Consider the following 18171-nt stretch of genomic DNA (forward strand, 5'->3'; position numbering starts at 1 on the left):
TGTGTTGTTTGTTTGCGTATGTGTTATGTTGGGTTGTCAGTACATTGGCTGGGGGGGCTAGTGTTTGTGACCTTGTTGGTGTCCTAAAGCACTAGAGCCGATGGAGTTGGCTGAAGGAGGCTAATCTTAGAAACATCAGGGTAGTTACACTTCTGACGCCACCACAAATGGTTTTTTGGTTTTATATTTTTTTTGTAGGTGTTTTATTTATTTATATATTTTTTTTTTATTATTATTATTATTATTATTTTTATTTTTTTTTCTTTCTTTATTCTTCATTTGGTGTAGATCGGGTCCGGGATGAGCCACTCATCTGGATCGTCTGGCAGACCGCTTAGTATCCGAGGGCTTGGGAAGGCCTCATCATGGATATGTCTGATCACTTTTTGTTGGAGAGTGATTCTTCTGGTTCTGTGTGGTGGTTCGTGGATCTCGTAGTCGCTGGAGGTGTTTTCTGCTACGAAGGGATCTTCTGGGTCTGGGACATACATGTTCTTCATACGGTACAGCTGTCTTCTGGCCAAGTAGCTGAGCCTAATGTTCATTGGCTTCATGTTGAGCGTCTCATGGATCAGGTCAGTTCTTACCCTGTCCCTCAGAGTCAGGCCCTCTGCAAAGCGAAGTGCTTTGTTTTGTACTCGTTGAATCTTCAACATGTTGGTGTTGTTGGTGAGGTTCAGGGGAACGTAGGGGTATTCCAAGCTAGGCCTTATGATCATTCTGTACAGGTGGAGCTTGATGTGGGATGGGGCTTGCTTGAAACGGAAGAGCCTCGCCAGTGAGCCCCGGGCCATCGCTGTCTTCTGGGATACGTACTGGGAGGAGTTGAGTAGCCTGTTGAAGTTGTAACCGAGCACTGTGTTGGAGTTTGAGATGGCTATGGGTTCACCCCTGATTCTTATTCCCCCCTCATTTTCAATTGAGAAGGCCATACAGCCGACAGTGCTTAATTGAATCTTTTCTGGGTTAGTGGTGATCCTCCATTTCCTTTCCCAGTTAGCAGTCCTGGCTAGTTCTACGTTTGCCTTACGGGTTGCAGTTGCATGTTTGGCCGCTTGGCTGCTAGGGTTAGATGTTATTACGTGTGTTACGTCGTCCGCAAATTGCACGATAATGGTGTCCCTATACTCTGGTTGGGGCAGGTCATTTACAAAGATGTTGAAGAGAACCGGGCTCAAGCATGATCCTTGGGGGACTCCAGCTGTTGGGGTGAAGGCTGCGGCCTCGTTTGCCTTGAAGCTGGGGGTAACTTGCCTATTCTTAAGGAAATTACTGATCAGCCTGAGGAGGGTCCAGTTTTGCGCTGGTAAGTCTGCTAATTTGTACACCAGACCATCGTGCCACAGGCTGTCGAAGGCCTTGTGTACGTCCCTCGTCGCAATCAAAGCTACCTGTTTTTGCTTGCGAATTGAGCTTAAGGCGTCGTAGATGATGTTAATTGCGTGCTGGGTTGATCTATGTGCTCGAAAGCCAAACTGCTTTTCTGTGAAGAGGTTGTTATACTCCATGTAGTAGTTAAGGCGGTTTGACATGATTTTTTCAAAGCACTTGCCTATTGTGTCTAAGAGGGAGATTGGTCGGTAGTTGCCAGGTTGGTGGGGGTCTTTCTTGGGTTTGGGAATGAATATCATCTTGGCTGACTTGAATGCTACAGGAATGTGACCCGATGCCAGCATAGCGTTGAATAGGTTGAGTATGGATTGCATAAGATTGCCTGGTAGAAGTTTGATCTGCAGCGCTTTGATCCCTGATGGTCCTGGGGCCTTATCTCTGGTGTTTTTGATGACTCCTCTCATCTCTAGCATAGTTATGGGTCTTGTTAGAGGGTGGTCGTCTTCTAGGGTTGTCAGGTCTATCAGAGGGGTGCTGTTAAGGGAGGCGGCATTTTCTGTTGTCCATTGGTTGACACGTTCAAAGTGAGTGTTGTTGAAGGCTCTGCTGTTTGAAGCTGTGAGTATCTTTTTCCAAACTGCGCCCATGAGGTCAGCCTGATCCTGTGGGTCTTCTATTTTTTCTTGTTGCTCCTCTTCATCTTCGTCAAGGAATGTGTGTACAAGGTGGGTGAGGCTGGGGTTAACCGATCCCAGGAGCTGTCTGATCTTGCGCCAGAAAGTAGCCGGCTCCCTTTTGTACTGGTTGGCCTGTCTCACCAGGGTTCCCCAAATGTGGCTCTTGTGGGTCAGCGTAAGGTCTATGGTTTCCCTTCTGAGTGTTTGTAGGGTCAACGCTGGTGGCTGGCCAGTTTGGTAGTGGCTTTGGCAGGCTCGCTGGTACTCATTCATTTTGCCTCTGATTTCTCGGGTCGGCTTATATTGGTGGTAAGTCCTTGTGGTGGATATTTCACAAGTGGCCTCGGTTGCAAGCTGGATCCGGTTGTGGATGGTGTTTACTGCTTGGTCGATTGTTTGGGTTGGGAGGTTCTCGAACTCAAGGATGGGGTCGTCAGCAAGGAAGGTGTCATAGTCACGGGCACGTATGGTTTCCAATCTGGGCCTGGATGGTGCCACATATCTGAAGGGGGTTGCTTGGAGGGATGTGACCACAGGGATGTGATCCGACCCCACGTTCCTGCCTGGGGTTACTCTGCAGTGGAACAGGTCACAATCTCTGTTGGTCAGCACTATGTCAGGGGTGCCCCTATGGTTGCCCGCGAAGAACGTCTTAAAGTGGGGGCCTTGGAAGGAGAGGTCCCGGTTTTGCATTAGATTGAAGAGCTGCCTGCCCTTGAGGTCTGGCCTGTCAGGAGCGTTGAATAAGGCCTGATGGTGGGCATTCAGGTCTCCTGCGATGATAGTGGGGAGGTTCCTGTCGAGCAGCTTGTTCAGAGGGATGGAGGGGAGGGAGGCCAGTCTAGGTGGTAGATATGCGGTGCAGACAATGAGGGGGCCGTGTGAAGTGGTGAGTTCTATTGCAAGAAAGTTGTCGTCTTCTATGAGGATGGGGCGGTAGGAGAGCCCTCTTCTTATTAGTAATGCCACCCCACTGTACCTACCCCTGTTGACTTCCCTGGTGGAATATCCCCAGATGGAGATGTGCTGGTCTTGTCTGGCCGCTGTTTCATTGAGTAAGACAACATCTGGGTTAAGTCTGGCTACCTCCAGAGTGAGTAGGTATCTGTTGTTGAAGTAATGTCTGATGTTCACCTGAAGGATTGTGATCCCCATTATTGACTGAGACGGAAGTGTTTGTTTGGCTGTAGTGCCAATGTTATTACATTCGGTTTGGTCGCTTCTGTTTGTGGAGGAGGGGGGTAAAGCTGTTGAGCCAGGTATCTTGTTCCTGGTTCCGGTCGGGGATTGGTTGGGGTTAGGGTTTCCCATACGTTGCTGTGCCATTGAGGGGTCTTCGGTGTCACTGCTGTTCATGATGTCGACATCCGTGGTGCTAGAGTCGCTCTCTGGTGGAGAGTTATGGGGGCTGCTTGCCCTTGCTCCGTCCTCAGGGGATGGGGTTCGGCTGTGAGTGTTGGTCCTAGGCCTCTTGGTACAGCGCTGTGTGGAATGTCTTGTTGTGGGGCTGCGGTTTTTGAAGCGAAAATTCCTAGGGCCCCGGATGGGGTTCCGTATGGCAAGGGAATTTGTGATAGCTTTGAGGACGATCCTATGTGGGATTGTTTCAGGAAGGGTGGACATAGGTGTTTCCCAGGTTGTCGGGGTGGAGGGGCCGGGGTTGTTCAGGGAGTTTGGAGTCTCCTGGGCGTTGGTTGAGGCCTGGGGGCGAGGAGTACTAGGGTTGGGGTTGTTGGGTTGTGCTTGGGCCTGGCCGGCGGTTGTTGTGATGTTAGGAGTCAAGTAGGCAAGCGAGTCCTCGGACATATGGACAGGGGGCAGGCCATTGTCTTTCCTAAGTGAGTTCCAGAAACCTAGGAGCTTCACTAGGTTGTCTGGAAATTGGATTTGTGCAAATGTTAGGAGTTCGGCCCCTAAGCTGGGCTTAGGGTCGGGGTTTGGTGCAAGAGAGTTAGGTGTTGGGGCCTGTTGTGTATGGTTCTGGGTTTGCTCTGGTATAACCGTGGGGTTATGGAGATGTTGGGTGCTTTGGTGTCCCCCTTGGGCCACCGACTGGGCCTGTTGTTGGTTAGGGATGCCCCAGGCATTTACTGGTGGAGGAGGGGCAGGGATGGTAATAGCTGCACATCCTCTTCCAACACAACTCAAACAGTTACTACCGATCTTGGCCCGCAACAAGCCTCACATCACTTACTTTGTCCAGAAACATATATAGACTAGCAACTGACCATAACACTCATGTATTGGATATAGAATAACGCGGGGTTAATGTGTAGTGCTGCTGTCAAAATATAGATGGCGCACACCCTAATGGTCATGCCAATAAACTCACCTAGTTGTGCTTACGGGGCTGAGCTTCGACTATTTCTGCCCGAAACGCTTTGCGTAATAGTGGCTTTAGGCTTTGTATATACTAGCTCTATCAATAAATCCAACAATGTTTGTATCTCACCTTGTATGTATGTACTTTACCTGAATAAACATTTTGATTTTTGATTTTGATTTTTGATTTTGATATTTGGTCCCGCCCCTCAGCTGTCCATCAATTGGTGTACAAGCTCCTGAACCTGTATCATGAACCTGAACCTTATATTCTTATATAACATCATTATGTTATATAAGAACATAAGAATTAAGGTAACTGCAGAAGGCCTATTGGCCTATACGAGGCTGTTCCTATTTACCGTGATGAGTTTTTCCAGCTGGATTTTAATATTTAACAGTTTTGGCATGTACAGCTTCGGCACGTTTCCTATCACCTAATACATAAGAACATATGACTAAAGATAACTGCAGAAAGCCTATTGGCCCATACGAGGCATCTCCTATTTATAACCACGCAATATCCCACCCACATACATGTCAAATTCAAAATTCAAATTTTTATTCGGGAAAAGTACATACATAGATGATGTGTTACAAACATAATGTTGGATTTATAGAGCTAGTGCATACAATACCTAAAGCCACTAATACGCATAGCGTATTGTTCACCCCACGCTTTAAACAATTAACGGACCCCACCTCCACTTTACGCGGTAAATGGTTCCACAAATCCACAATCCTGTTACCGAACCAGTAAACACCTCTATCATGTCACCCCTAACTCTTCGCCTTTCCAGCTAATGCAATTTAAGCTTTGTCAATCTTTCTTCGTATGAGAGGTTTCTAATTTGCGGGACTAACTTTGTCATCCTATGCTGGACGTGTTCTAGTGAATTTGTTTCCATTCTATAGTACGGCGACCAAAACTGAACTGCATAATCTAAATGGGTCCTAACCGATTCAGGAAGCTCTGTGTATTTCTTCGTAAGTGGGTTTGCTACGAAGGTTCCTAAGTTCAGATTCAGATTCAGATTCAGATGTTTATTCAGGTAAGGTATATACATACAAGTGATGTTACATTAATGGATTGATATATAGATAGAGCTAGTACATACAATGCCTAAAGCCACTATTACGCAATGCGTTTCGGGCAAGAAAACATTAATATCTAGAACTTAATACTAATTGAGATAATTAATTAATACTAATAGTGCGCCCTTAGAAGATGCTTAGGTGCGATTCAATAAGGTATACTTAGGAAGAAATTTTATATTTCGAAGTAAAACAATGTTTTTTCAACTTCTACAGCCAGCACCGACATTGTAGTAAACAAATATGTTACATTTCAGTGCGGTCTGCTGCATGATGCGAGGAGGACGTGTTGCTCCGCATCTTCGTGTTTGCACGTGGCTGCTGCAGCTAGATGTTGTGAATTTGTTCTCGACTGTTGCAGTGATACAGTGCCTTTGTGTATCGAGGAAATGGCTGAGACGGTCTGCCTAGGTGATGGAAGATCCTGTACTGGGCCTGGAGAGTGTGACAGTGGGGATGGCAGACAGGATGATACTAGGCCGTATCAAGCAGTAGTAAACAGATATAAACGGAGAAATATTCAAAGACAGCGAGACGAAGACAGTGAGGAGGAAATAACAAAGAGACCAAAAAATGAAGACATGCTCAGCAGGACGCGGGAGATGCAGACTAATGGAAGGAAGAGGCTGTTGTTCCCTACAGCATGTCAACTGAATTTCCATCAAAAGCTGGAGTGGACGGTTCGTTTGGCTAAGGAGTTTTTTGAATATGAACCACTATTCAAGGAGGGTCTTCACCGGCCCTATATAACAGTTGGGACAGAGGAGGCCGTGGAACACCTAACGAAGGATGGGTTTGAGAATATTGTGATGGTTACTCCGGAAAAAGGTATGATGTACACCAAGGTCATAGTGTTTAAGTATCCAACTTATTTGGATCCTGATTATCTATTGCTCAACAATGATAGTGTTGTTTGGGCAAAGAGGAACAGTGTTCGTGGTGAAAAACAAAGCCAGGTTGTTGCCTTGGTAAAGGGTGAGGCTCCAGAAAGAATTTTTGTGCAAGGACTAGGCTACAGGAAAGTTGTAAAATACATTGAGGAGCCCATATTATGCATGAAGTGTTCTCGTTGGGGACATATGGCTTGGAAATGCCAGTTTGACTCCAGGTGTCGGTACTGTGGTAAGAAACACGACTCTCGAGAGTGTAGAGTCAAGATTAAAAACGGTGAAAAAATCGTCCCATCTTGTTGCAATTGTCGAGGAAGCCACAATGCTGGTTCCTATCTATGTCGCATGAAGCCTCATCTGAGAGACTCGAGGACGGGTGCTACAAGCAGGATAGATGTATCCTCGAAGGAAGGAAAGATTGTGCAGCAGGAACATGGAGGAAACAGTTGGAAGCCAATGACAGCGCCTATGAACAATGTGTGGGAGAAAGGAACAGAGACAATTAAGGCGAGCCTAGGGAAAGTAGGAAATGCAGCTGAAAAAATTAAACCTTGTGGAAACAAGGTTCAGGTCAATATAGTGAACTCTGAGGTTGGTACTCAAATATTGGAATATCTAAAAAAACTAGAAAAGAGGATTGAGGCATTAGAAAAATTAACTATGGGGGGTAGACGGGGTGAAGATGGTGGTGAAACAGGACGTGAAGTGGAAAGTGAAACAGGACGTGAAATGGAAAGTGAAACAGGACGTGAAATGGAAAGTGAAACAGGACGTGAAATGGAAAGCCAAACAGGACGTGAAATGGAAAGCCAAACAGGACGTGAAATGGAAAGCCAAACAGGACGTGAAATGAAAAGCCAAACAGGACGTGAAATGGAAAGTGAAACAGGACGTGAAATGGAAAGTGAAACAGGACGTGAAATGGAAAGTGAAACAGGACGTGAAATGGAAAGTCAAACAGGACGTGAAATGGAAAGTGAAATAGGACGTGAAGTGGAAAGTGAAACAGGACGTGAAATGTGCGTTGAAGAAAGTAAGGAAGAACATGACGTATTGATGATAGAGGATAGTCAGGAAAATGAACTTTCTAGTAGTGTTAGCGTTCAACCTTCTGTAGTGACAAATGTCGAAACAAAGGTTAAAGTAAAACGGTATAGAGAAATAAGAAAGAAATTAGATATGAATAAGATCACCTTTGATGCTAGTAGCTGTTGTGCAAATGAGGAGAAAGCAGAAATGTTACAGTGTTGGGAGAGTCTGTCTGAGAAAATCTCGTATCTCATGGAATGTGACAGACAGGGCAAAGGTAGTTTTATTAAATCATGGATGAAAGTAGAGTGAGAATATTATCTTGGAGCGTTAATGGGTTAAAATCTAGTGCGGTGGATGTACACTATTATACTCTTAGATAGTACTATATTAACCTGATATGTTACATGGGATTCTTGTATTTGTACTCACTGAATTTGTGCGCCCCTTGAGGGACTTGAAGTATGGGAAGGGGTAGAAATAGCCTAAGCTAATCTTTGATTTTTTTTTTTTTTTTTTTTTTTTTTTTTAACTTGTCTCAATAAACCTACTTGAACTTGGAAGACCATTATGTATTAAAGTGTCAAATTATGGATAACCATAGAAATAAGGAAATAAGTAGTGTACCACTTCAAATTGTTTGGATGTGTGATAATGATATGATAGACAGAATACTTAGGAACTACAAGAATTTTGCCCCAATGATTGTAACACTTACTATATTAATATGCAATGTTAAATGTTGTATTGTGATTTGTGTATCTGTACTCACTGAATTTGTGCGCCCCTTGAGGGACTTGAAGTAGAGGGGGGTAGAAATAGCCTAAGCTACTCTATCCCTTTGAGATGTATTTTTTTCTTTTCTTGTCTCAATAAACATACTTGAACTTGAACTTGAAATGTTACATTTGTTGTTTACCTACGTAATTCTAAGAGTTTACCTACGTAATTCTAAGAACCCAAGGGCCACTAACTATCTAGTGGCCTCGAAGAGGACAGAAAGCCGGCGGCTTGTTAAAGGGCCCGCCAATTGTCTTAATGATATTTTTTAGCTGGAATTTGGCATTTACGGCTTCAGCAGGTAGGCGGTTCCATGGGTTTATAGCCCTCTTGATGGAAAAAAACATCTGTTTTCAGTCCTACTTGAGAGAACATACTCTCCAACACTATATCTGTGATTGTCCTGTTATCAGTGACTTCATACCAAATGGTATGAGGTACTTTGAGCTCTGTAATTACTTCATACACTCAGGAATATTGGAAGATATTCTTGTGCTGCACCCAGATTTTGCCAGTGGAGGCTAATAGATCAGCATTAAGTATTTTGTTCTCTCCTAATTCCATGTATGACTGGCCATCCTGTGAGGTGAGGATGTGGGATGAGCTTGTAGCTGGTTTTTGATCTACACTGTGTGGTCCTTCATACAGAATAGGGAAGCAGCACATTGCTGTGTATACCTAAACATGTTTAAAAATACATTGTTTGAGAGGAGTCTTGTAGAAACTGGTAAGAGTAATTATAATATAATGTTTCCATGATTCAGTGCTTACCTCTTGTGAAAATTGCTTAGAGTTGCTTAGTCAGAGTTGATTTGTTTTTTGTATTGAGGCTGGTATTTTCTAAATTGATTCCATGTACAGTATGTCTAACCATCCTGTGAGATGGGAGTATTAGATAAACTTATAGCTAGTTTTTTATCTACACTGTGTAATATTCCATATAGAATAGGGTAGCAGCACATTGCTGTGTATACCTAATCTTCTTAATAAAAAAAATCAGTAATAAAGATTTTAAATTATAGTTTGTATTATTACAAATTCAGTACTGTATTATCCTTATTAAATCCTGTTGACCATGGATCATTAAGATCTCATGATGATATGTAATAGTCATATTTCTTTTGAACTGCTAATCCATGCTAATCATTCATTAAATTGTGCATTATGTCTCAATTTTTCACTTCCTTGGATATACTGTACAGTACAAAAAGATAGGATAAAAATAAACCAGTAATATTTCTTTCATTATATTTTTCATTTAAATAACTGCATCAATATTTTTACAGCTGACAGGATTTTTTACCATATAGGTGCATTATTTGTAAAAAAAAATTTGGTTTATTGTTACACACAATGGTGCTACATAGCCTTCCCAGCTTGGTGCCTTCTTTTAATACTTACTGATTAAAAAATAAATAATAAATACATTTTATTCAGGAAAAGTACATACAGTTGATTTACAAACATAATGTTGGATTTATAGACAGAGCTAGTACATACAATACCTAAAGCCATTAATACTCATAGCATTTCGGGCAAGGTGTGGGGGAAAAAACACAGACTAAAACTTAATAGTAATCGGGATTAGGTATAAATTGTATTGAAAGAAGGAATAAAAAATACAAAAAGGGGGTTAACATAGCATAAATCAGCAATTACACATGTTGGTGAATAGTGTTGTTTAAAAAATAGCAAGACATGGGTTGACATTTAGGAGGTAAGTTAGGTTACATGGAGTTAATTAGGCAGTACTTGGTTTAACTCTTAAACTGGTTGAGAGAGGTACAGCCTTTGACATGATTCGGGAGGTCATTCCACATTCTGGGTCCCTTGATTTGTAGAGCACTTCTAGTTTGGTTATACACAGCCAAATTGAGTAACAGGAAGAGGTCTTGGACACAAATTTGTTCCATGCTAAATGTAGAGGAATCAGCTGAGTATTCCTCAAATAAAATAAGTTGCCTCAGCTTATAAGGTAAATAAAATAAGCATTTCTCAAATAAGTAGCTGCCTCACCTCACTGCCTTACTGCTACATAGCCTTCCCGGCATGGTGCCTTCTTTTGATAATTAATTGTTCCACACCCAAATTGTATAACAGGAAGAGGTCTTGGACCTCTACTTCCCTCTCTCTTTTTTAATAATCTATATAGTCATAATTATAGCTTTAAGTATTCAATGAATAAAGTTTGTGACATTTTTACCCTTCTCCTTACCTAACATCATTTGTGCAGCATATTTTTATTTTATGTCTCACCCAGATTTAATTTCAAAATAAAACCAAACTAAATAAATTAGAAATGGGTATGTATAGCTAAGGTACACCCTTACTACTAGGTGAACAGGGGCATTTGGTGACAGTAAATGATCCCATCAGGCAGGGCTCATCACCTTCTCTCATATTTCATGTTCACCAGTGTTTATTTACTTAATAACTACGGGTATAATATGTTGCTATTATAAAACTAATTCTATTATCATCAAACACATATTTACTTCAAGTTTCAAGCAGAGAATGCATATATAACTAACACGAAGGACTCCTCTTCACTAGATTCACCAGCTATAATATTTTAGTCATGTTCCAATATCATAAATCGATCCCAGTGTTATGTAGTAGAGAAAAAATGACTTATATCCAGTTTACGTAAAGCTACGAGTGGTCGAAACTACACTTAAATCCCGGAATGAACTTACGAAGGTTTTTCCACTTAGGGTAGCTAGTTGAATACGGACGTAGCCGCCACGAAGGCGTTAAGAGGGAAAACGTTCTTAGCTAAGAGGAAAAACCTTCGTAAGTACCTTCCTGAATCCGGCCCCAGACTCTTAGAGATATACTGTTCGTCTCTTGGTACACATTTGAGTATAAGGAATGACCACAGAAGCCCAAAAACTTAGTATTTATCATATATAAATAGTCTGTGAACAATTACATAAAGAATTTATTTCCCATTTCAGTCAATTACTGGTAATGAGTTTATTTTTACCGTGATTACAAAGCCAGGTTACTGATAAACATCACAGTCCACTATGTACATAGAGGTTCACATCCTTCACCCTAATATGTCCATACCGTAGACCAATACCCGTTCACACGTTGGACCCCCTAACTGGTCCACATAAGAAACCTTAACAGATATAACATGTCTGTGTCTGTTTATATCTGTCAATACTTCCTCTATAATACACACCTATGAGTTTGACTACTGCAACGCATCCTCCGAATTGACAGTACCGTTTATAATATTAAGTGTAATAAGTACATTTTCAGACTACTAAGAATAGTACAAAATTACACTTAATTGTGCCTATACATCTACCTCACCAAATTTTCTCCTTGTTAAGACACTCAGAATTTAAAAATGAAGTTTTCATGTTTAATTCTATATACACAAGTTTTAAATAGAAAGAATTTCTTTTTCACTTTTATTAAACAATAGATATTATGCAAAATTCGAAAATATCCGGAGTTACTTTACAATTTATTGAAAGATTTTAGTTTTGTTTTATTAGTTTTCTAAAACTGTAATATCAATATAGCTGTAGGTTAAGTACTAATTGTATTTAAGAAGCAATAAATTGCTTGTAGTCATACACTAAGAAGGTTAGGTTAGGTCGTGGTTTTCTATTCAGCTTTTTTGGTAAACCCTAATATTCACAATATTTTGGTGCGATTCTGGCGATTAAATGTATTTATGTACTAAGCATCTGAGAGATACTCAAATGGGGTAACTCGGATCATATATGTCGATGATATTTTGTTTGAGGGCAAAGATATTTCAAAGGTTCAAACAGTGTTGGACAATTTCGGAAACCTGTGTCACCATATATGGGACTGGTGGTTAATGAAAACAAAACTAAGTTTGAATGTAGAAGTCGGAGCCCCATTGTCTTGAAAATAAATGGTAAAAATATATAGAGAGTTAATATATATAAATATTTAGGCATATATGTTGGATATACCCATGAGAGTTTGGAAGCTGAGATGAACAGACTGTTGGGTCAATGTCGGAAGAGATTACACCCTCTGAAGGCTTTGGCATGCTGTGGAAAGGGAGTGGGAGTCCCTGTGCTACCAATGATATACTTGAGTACTGTAAGATCTCTTATTGATTATGCTGCACCTGTCATTTCTTGTTTTGGTAAAGGCAGGATGAGCAAGTTGGAGAAGGTACAAAATGAAGCCATGAGAATTTTCTTAAGATGCCCAAGAAATGCTATGAGAGCACAGTGGCACCTGAGCACAGTGGCACCTGAGCACAGTGGCACCTGAGCACAGTGGCACCTGAGCACAGTGGCACCTGAGCACAGTGGCACCCGAGCACAGTGGCACCTGAGCACAGAGGCACCTGAGCACAGTGGCACCTGAGCACAGAGGCACCTGAGCACAGTGGCACCCGAGCACAGTGGCACCCGAGCACAGTGGCACCTGAGCACAGTGGCACCTGAGCACAGTGGCACCTGAGCACAGTGGCACCTGAGCACAGTGGCACCTGAGCACAGTGGCACCTGAGCACAGTGGCACCCGAGCACAGTGGCACCTGAGCACAGAGGCACCTGAGCACAGTGGCACCTGAGCACAGAGGCACCTGAGCACAGTGGCACCCGAGCACAGTGGCACCCGAGCACAGTGGCACCCGAGCATAGTGGCACCCGATGCTAGTCCGCGCCTGACACTGCCGGGGTCGACGGTTCGCATCCACCTCATAGCCCAAGTGGATTTTCTCAAAGTGTACATGAATATGATTTAAATTATTTCAACACAAAATAGCACACCAAACAATGGACAAGTTTCAGGAAACACCTGGGTAAATACTGGCTTGGAAACAGTGTTGATAATTTATTGAAAAAATACTGAGTGACATAGTAGAGGATCACTGGGTCGCATCCAAAGGATATTACACATATATTACACATTCCCTCGTGTGGGAATACATATGAATGACATCGGGTGGGAATACATATGAATGACATCGGGTGGGAATACATATGGATGACCTCGAGTGGGAATACATATGGGTGACCTCGGGGTGGGAATACATATGGATGACCTCGAGTGGGAATACATATGGATGACCTCGGGGTGGGAATACATATGGATGACCTCGAGTGGGAATACATAAGGATGACCTCGGGTGGGAATACATAAGGATGACCTCGGGGTGGGAATACATATGGATGACCTCGGGGTGGGAATACATAAGGATGACCTCGGGTGGGAATACATAAGGATGACCTCGGGGTGGGAATACATAAGGATGACCTCGGGTGGGAATACATATGGATGACCTCGGGGTGGGAATACATATGGATGACCTCGGGGTGGGAATACATATGGATGACCTCGAGTGGGAATACATATGGATGACCTCGGGTGGGAATACATAAGGATGACCTCGGGGTGGGAATACATATGGATGACCTCGGGGTGGGAATACATAAGGATGACCTCGGGGTGGGAATACATAAGGATGACCTCGGGGTGGGAATACATATGGGTGACCTCGGGGTGGGAATACATAAGGATGACCTCGGGGTGGGAATACATATGGATGACCTCGGGTGGGAATACATATGGATGACCTCGGGGTGGGAATACATAAGGATGACCTCGGGTGGGAATACATATGGATGACCTCGGGTGGGAATACATATGGATGACCTCGGGGTGGGAATACATAAGGATGACCTCGGGGTGGGAATACATATGGATGACCTCGGGTGGGAATACATATGGATGACCTCGGGGTGGGAATACATAAGGATGACCTCGGGTGGGAATACATATGGATGACCTCGGGGTGGGAATACATAAGGATGACCTCGGGGTGGGAATACATAAGGATGACCTCGGGGTGGGAATACATATGGGTGACCTCGGGTGGGAATACATATGGGTGACCTCGGGTGGGAATACATATGGATGACCTCGGGGTGGGAATACATATGGGTGACCTCGGGGTGGGAATACATATGGATGACCTCGGGGTGGGAATACATATGGATGACCTCGGGGTGGGAATACATATGGGTGACCTCGGGTGGGAATACATATGGGTGACCTCGGGTGGGAATACATATGGATGACCTCGGGGTGGGAATACATATGGGTGACCTCGGGGTGGGAATACATATGGGTGACCTCGGGGTGGGAATACATATGGATGACCTCGGGGTGGGAATACATATGGGTGACCTCTCTTATAAGCTGGCATATATGTTTGGAGGAAGATATTTGGAGGCTATCCTGACACAGCTCCTTCTTGGAGGCTATCCTGGTAGAGCTCCCTCTTGGAGGCTATCCTGGTAGAGCTCCTTCTTGGAGGCTATCCTGACACAGCTCCTTCTTGGAGGCTATCCTGGTAGAGCTCCCTCTTGGAGGCTATCCTGGTAGAGCTCCTTCTTGGAGGCTATCCTGACACAGCTCCTTCTTGGAGGCTATCCTGGTAGAGCTCCCTCTTGGAGGCTATCCTGGTAGAGCTCCTTCTTGGAGGCTATCCTGACACAGCTCCTTCTTGGAGGCTATTCTGACACAGCTCCTTCTTGGAGGCTATCCTGACACAGCTCCCTCTTGGAGGCTATCCTGACACAGCTCCCTCTTGGAGGCTATCCTGACACAGCTCCCTCTTGGAGGCTATCATGGTACAGCTCCTTCTTGGAGGCTATCCTGACACAGCTCCCTCTTGGAGGCTATCCTGACACAGCTCCCTCTTGGAGGCTATCCTGGTAGAGCTCCCTCTTGGAGGCTATCCTGACACAGCTCCCTCTTGGAGGCTATCATGGTACAGCTCACTCTTGGAGGCTATCCTGACACAGCTCCTTCTTGGAGGCTATCCTGACACAGCTCCCTCTTGGAGGCTATCCTGGTACAGCTCACTCTTGGAGGGTATCCTGACACAGCTCTCTCTTGGAGGCTATCCTGACACAGCTCCCTCTTGGAGGCTATCCTGGTACAGCTCCCTCTTGGAGGCTATCCTGGTACAGCTCACTCTTGGAGGCTATCATGGTACAGTTCCCTCTTGGAGGCTATCCTGACACAGCTCCCTCTTGGAGGCTATCCTGGTACAGCTCACTCTTGGAGGCTATCATGGTACAGTTCCCTCTTGGAGGCTATCCTGGTACAGCTCCCTCTTGGAGGCTATCCTGGTACAGCTCACTCTTGGAGGCTATCATGGTACAGTTCCCTCTTGGAGGCTATCCTGACACAGCTCACTCTTGGAGTCTATCATGGTACAGCTCACTCTTGGAGTCTATCATGGTACAGCTCCCTCTTGGAGTCTATCATGGTACAGCTCTCTCTTGGAGTCTATCATGGTACAGCTCCCTCTTGGAGGCTATCCTGACACAGCTCCCACTTGGAGGCTATCCTGACACAGCTCCTTCTTGGAGGCTATCCTGGTACAGCTCCCTCTTGGAGGCTATCATGGTACAGCTCCCTCTTGGAGGCTATCATGGTACAGCTCACTCTTGGAGTCTATCATGGTATCATGGTACAGCTCCCTCTTGGAGGCTATCCTGGTACAGCTCACTCTTGGAGGCTATCATGGTACAGTTCCCTCTTGGAGGCTATCCTGACACAGCTCACTCTTGGAGTCTATCATGGTACAGCTCACTCTTGGAGTCTATCATGGTACAGCTCCCTCTTGGAGTCTATCATGGTACAGCTCTCTCTTGGAGTCTATCATGGTACAGCTCCCTCTTGGAGGCTATCCTGACACAGCTCCCACTTGGAGGCTATCCTGACACAGCTCCTTCTTGGAGGCTATCCTGGTACAGCTCCCTCTTGGAGGCTATCATGGTACAGCTCCCTCTTGGAGGCTATCATGGTACAGCTCACTCTTGGAGTCTATCATGGTATCATGGTACAGCTCCCTCTTGGAGTCTATCATGGTACAGCTCCCTCTTGGAGGCTATCATGGTACAGCTCCCTCTTGGAGGCTATCCTGGTAGAGCTCCTTCTTGGAGGCTATCCTGACACAGCTCCTTCTTGGAGGCTATCCTGGTAGAGCTCCCTCTTGGAGGCTATCCTGGTAGAGCTCCTTCTTGGAGGCTATCCTGACACAGCTCCTTCTTGGAGGCTATCCTGGTAGAGCTCCCTCTTGGAGGCTATCCTGGTAGAGCTCCTTCTTGGAGGCTATCCTGACACAGCTCCTTCTTGGAGGCTATCCTGACACAGCTCCTTCTTGGAGGCTATCCTGACACAGCTCCCTCTTGGAGGCTATCCTGACACAGCTCCCTCTTGGAGGCTATCCTGACACAGCTCCCTCTTGGAGGCTATCATGGTACAGCTCCTTCTTGGAGGCTATCCTGACACAGCTCCCTCTTGGAGGCTATCCTGACACAGCTCCCTCTTGGAGGCTATCCTGGTAGAGCTCCCTCTTGGAGGCTATCCTGACACAGCTCCCTCTTGGAGGCTATCATGGTACAGCTCACTCTTGGAGGCTATCCTGACACAGCTCCTTCTTGGAGGCTATCCTGACACAGCTCCCTCTTGGAGGCTATCCTGGTACAGCTCACTCTTGGAGGGTATCCTGACACAGCTCTCTCTTGGAGGCTATCCTGACACAGCTCCCTCTTGGAGGCTATCCTGGTACAGCTCCCTCTTGGAGGCTATCCTGGTACAGCTCACTCTTGGAGGCTATCATGGTACAGTTCCCTCTTGGAGGCTATCCTGACACAGCTCCCTCTTGGAGGCTATCCTGGTACAGCTCACTCTTGGAGGCTATCATGGTACAGTTCCCTCTTGGAGGCTATCCTGGTACAGCTCCCTCTTGGAGGCTATCCTGGTACAGCTCACTCTTGGAGGCTATCATGGTACAGTTCCCTCTTGGAGGCTATCCTGACACAGCTCACTCTTGGAGTCTATCATGGTACAGCTCACTCTTGGAGTCTATCATGGTACAGCTCCCTCTTGGAGTCTATCATGGTACAGCTCTCTCTTGGAGTCTATCATGGTACAGCTCCCTCTTGGAGGCTATCCTGACACAGCTCCCACTTGGAGGCTATCCTGACACAGCTCCTTCTTGGAGGCTATCCTGGTACAGCTCCCTCTTGGAGGCTATCATGGTACAGCTCCCTCTTGGAGGCTATCATGGTACAGCTCACTCTTGGAGTCTATCATGGTATCATGGTACAGCTCCCTCTTGGAGGCTATCCTGGTACAGCTCACTCTTGGAGGCTATCATGGTACAGTTCCCTCTTGGAGGCTATCCTGACACAGCTCACTCTTGGAGTCTATCATGGTACAGCTCACTCTTGGAGTCTATCATGGTACAGCTCCCTCTTGGAGTCTATCATGGTACAGCTCTCTCTTGGAGTCTATCATGGTACAGCTCCCTCTTGGAGGCTATCCTGACACAGCTCCCACTTGGAGGCTATCCTGACACAGCTCCTTCTTGGAGGCTATCCTGGTACAGCTCCCTCTTGGAGGCTATCATGGTACAGCTCCCTCTTGGAGGCTATCATGGTACAGCTCACTCTTGGAGTCTATCATGGTATCATGGTACAGCTCCCTCTTGGAGTCTATCATGGTACAGCTCCCTCTTGGAGGCTATCATGGTACAGCTCCCTCTTGGAGGCTATCATGGTATCATGGTACAGCTCCCTCTTGGAGGCTATCATGGTACAGCTCCCTCTTGGAGGCTATCATGGTACAGCTCACTCTTGGAGGCTTTCATGGTACAGCTCCCTCTTGGAGGCTATCCAGACACAGCTCCCTCTTGGAGGCTATCCTGACACAGCTCCCTCTTGGAGGCTATCCTGACACAGCTCCCTCTTGGAGGCTATCCTGACACAGCTCCCTCTTGGAGGCTATCCTGACACAGCTCCCTCTTGGAGGCTATCCTGACACAGCTCCCTCTTGGAGGCTATCCTGACACAGCTCCTTCTTGGGGGCTATCCTGACACAGCTCCCTCTTGGAGGCTATCCTGACACAGCTCCCTCTTGGAGGCTATCCTGACACAGCTCCCTCTTGGAGGCTATCCTGACACAGCTCCCTCTTGGAGGCTATCCTGACACAGCTCCCTCTTGGAGGCTATCCTGACACA

At 45.2% G+C, this 18171-nt stretch overlaps 1 protein-coding gene across 1 annotated transcript; it reads right to left on the minus strand.

The window, feature by feature from the left end:
* Nucleotides 1-12949: 12949 nt before the first annotated feature.
* On the minus strand, nucleotides 12950-16196 carry LOC138350274 (histone-lysine N-methyltransferase 2D-like). The gene is made up of 2 exons (XM_069300877.1): nucleotides 13468-16196; nucleotides 12950-13122 (listed from the first exon to the last, which is right to left on the minus strand). Exons 1-2 carry the CDS (start codon nucleotides 14309-14311, stop codon nucleotides 13034-13036), a joined length of 933 nt encoding a protein of 310 aa, XP_069156978.1. The 5' UTR covers nucleotides 14312-16196; the 3' UTR covers nucleotides 12950-13033.
* Nucleotides 16197-18171: the final 1975 nt, after the last annotated feature.

Source organism: Procambarus clarkii, chromosome 44, assembly GCF_040958095.1.
Source record: "Procambarus clarkii isolate CNS0578487 chromosome 44, FALCON_Pclarkii_2.0, whole genome shotgun sequence".
NCBI classification, from domain to species: Eukaryota; Metazoa; Arthropoda; class Malacostraca; order Decapoda; family Cambaridae; genus Procambarus; species Procambarus clarkii.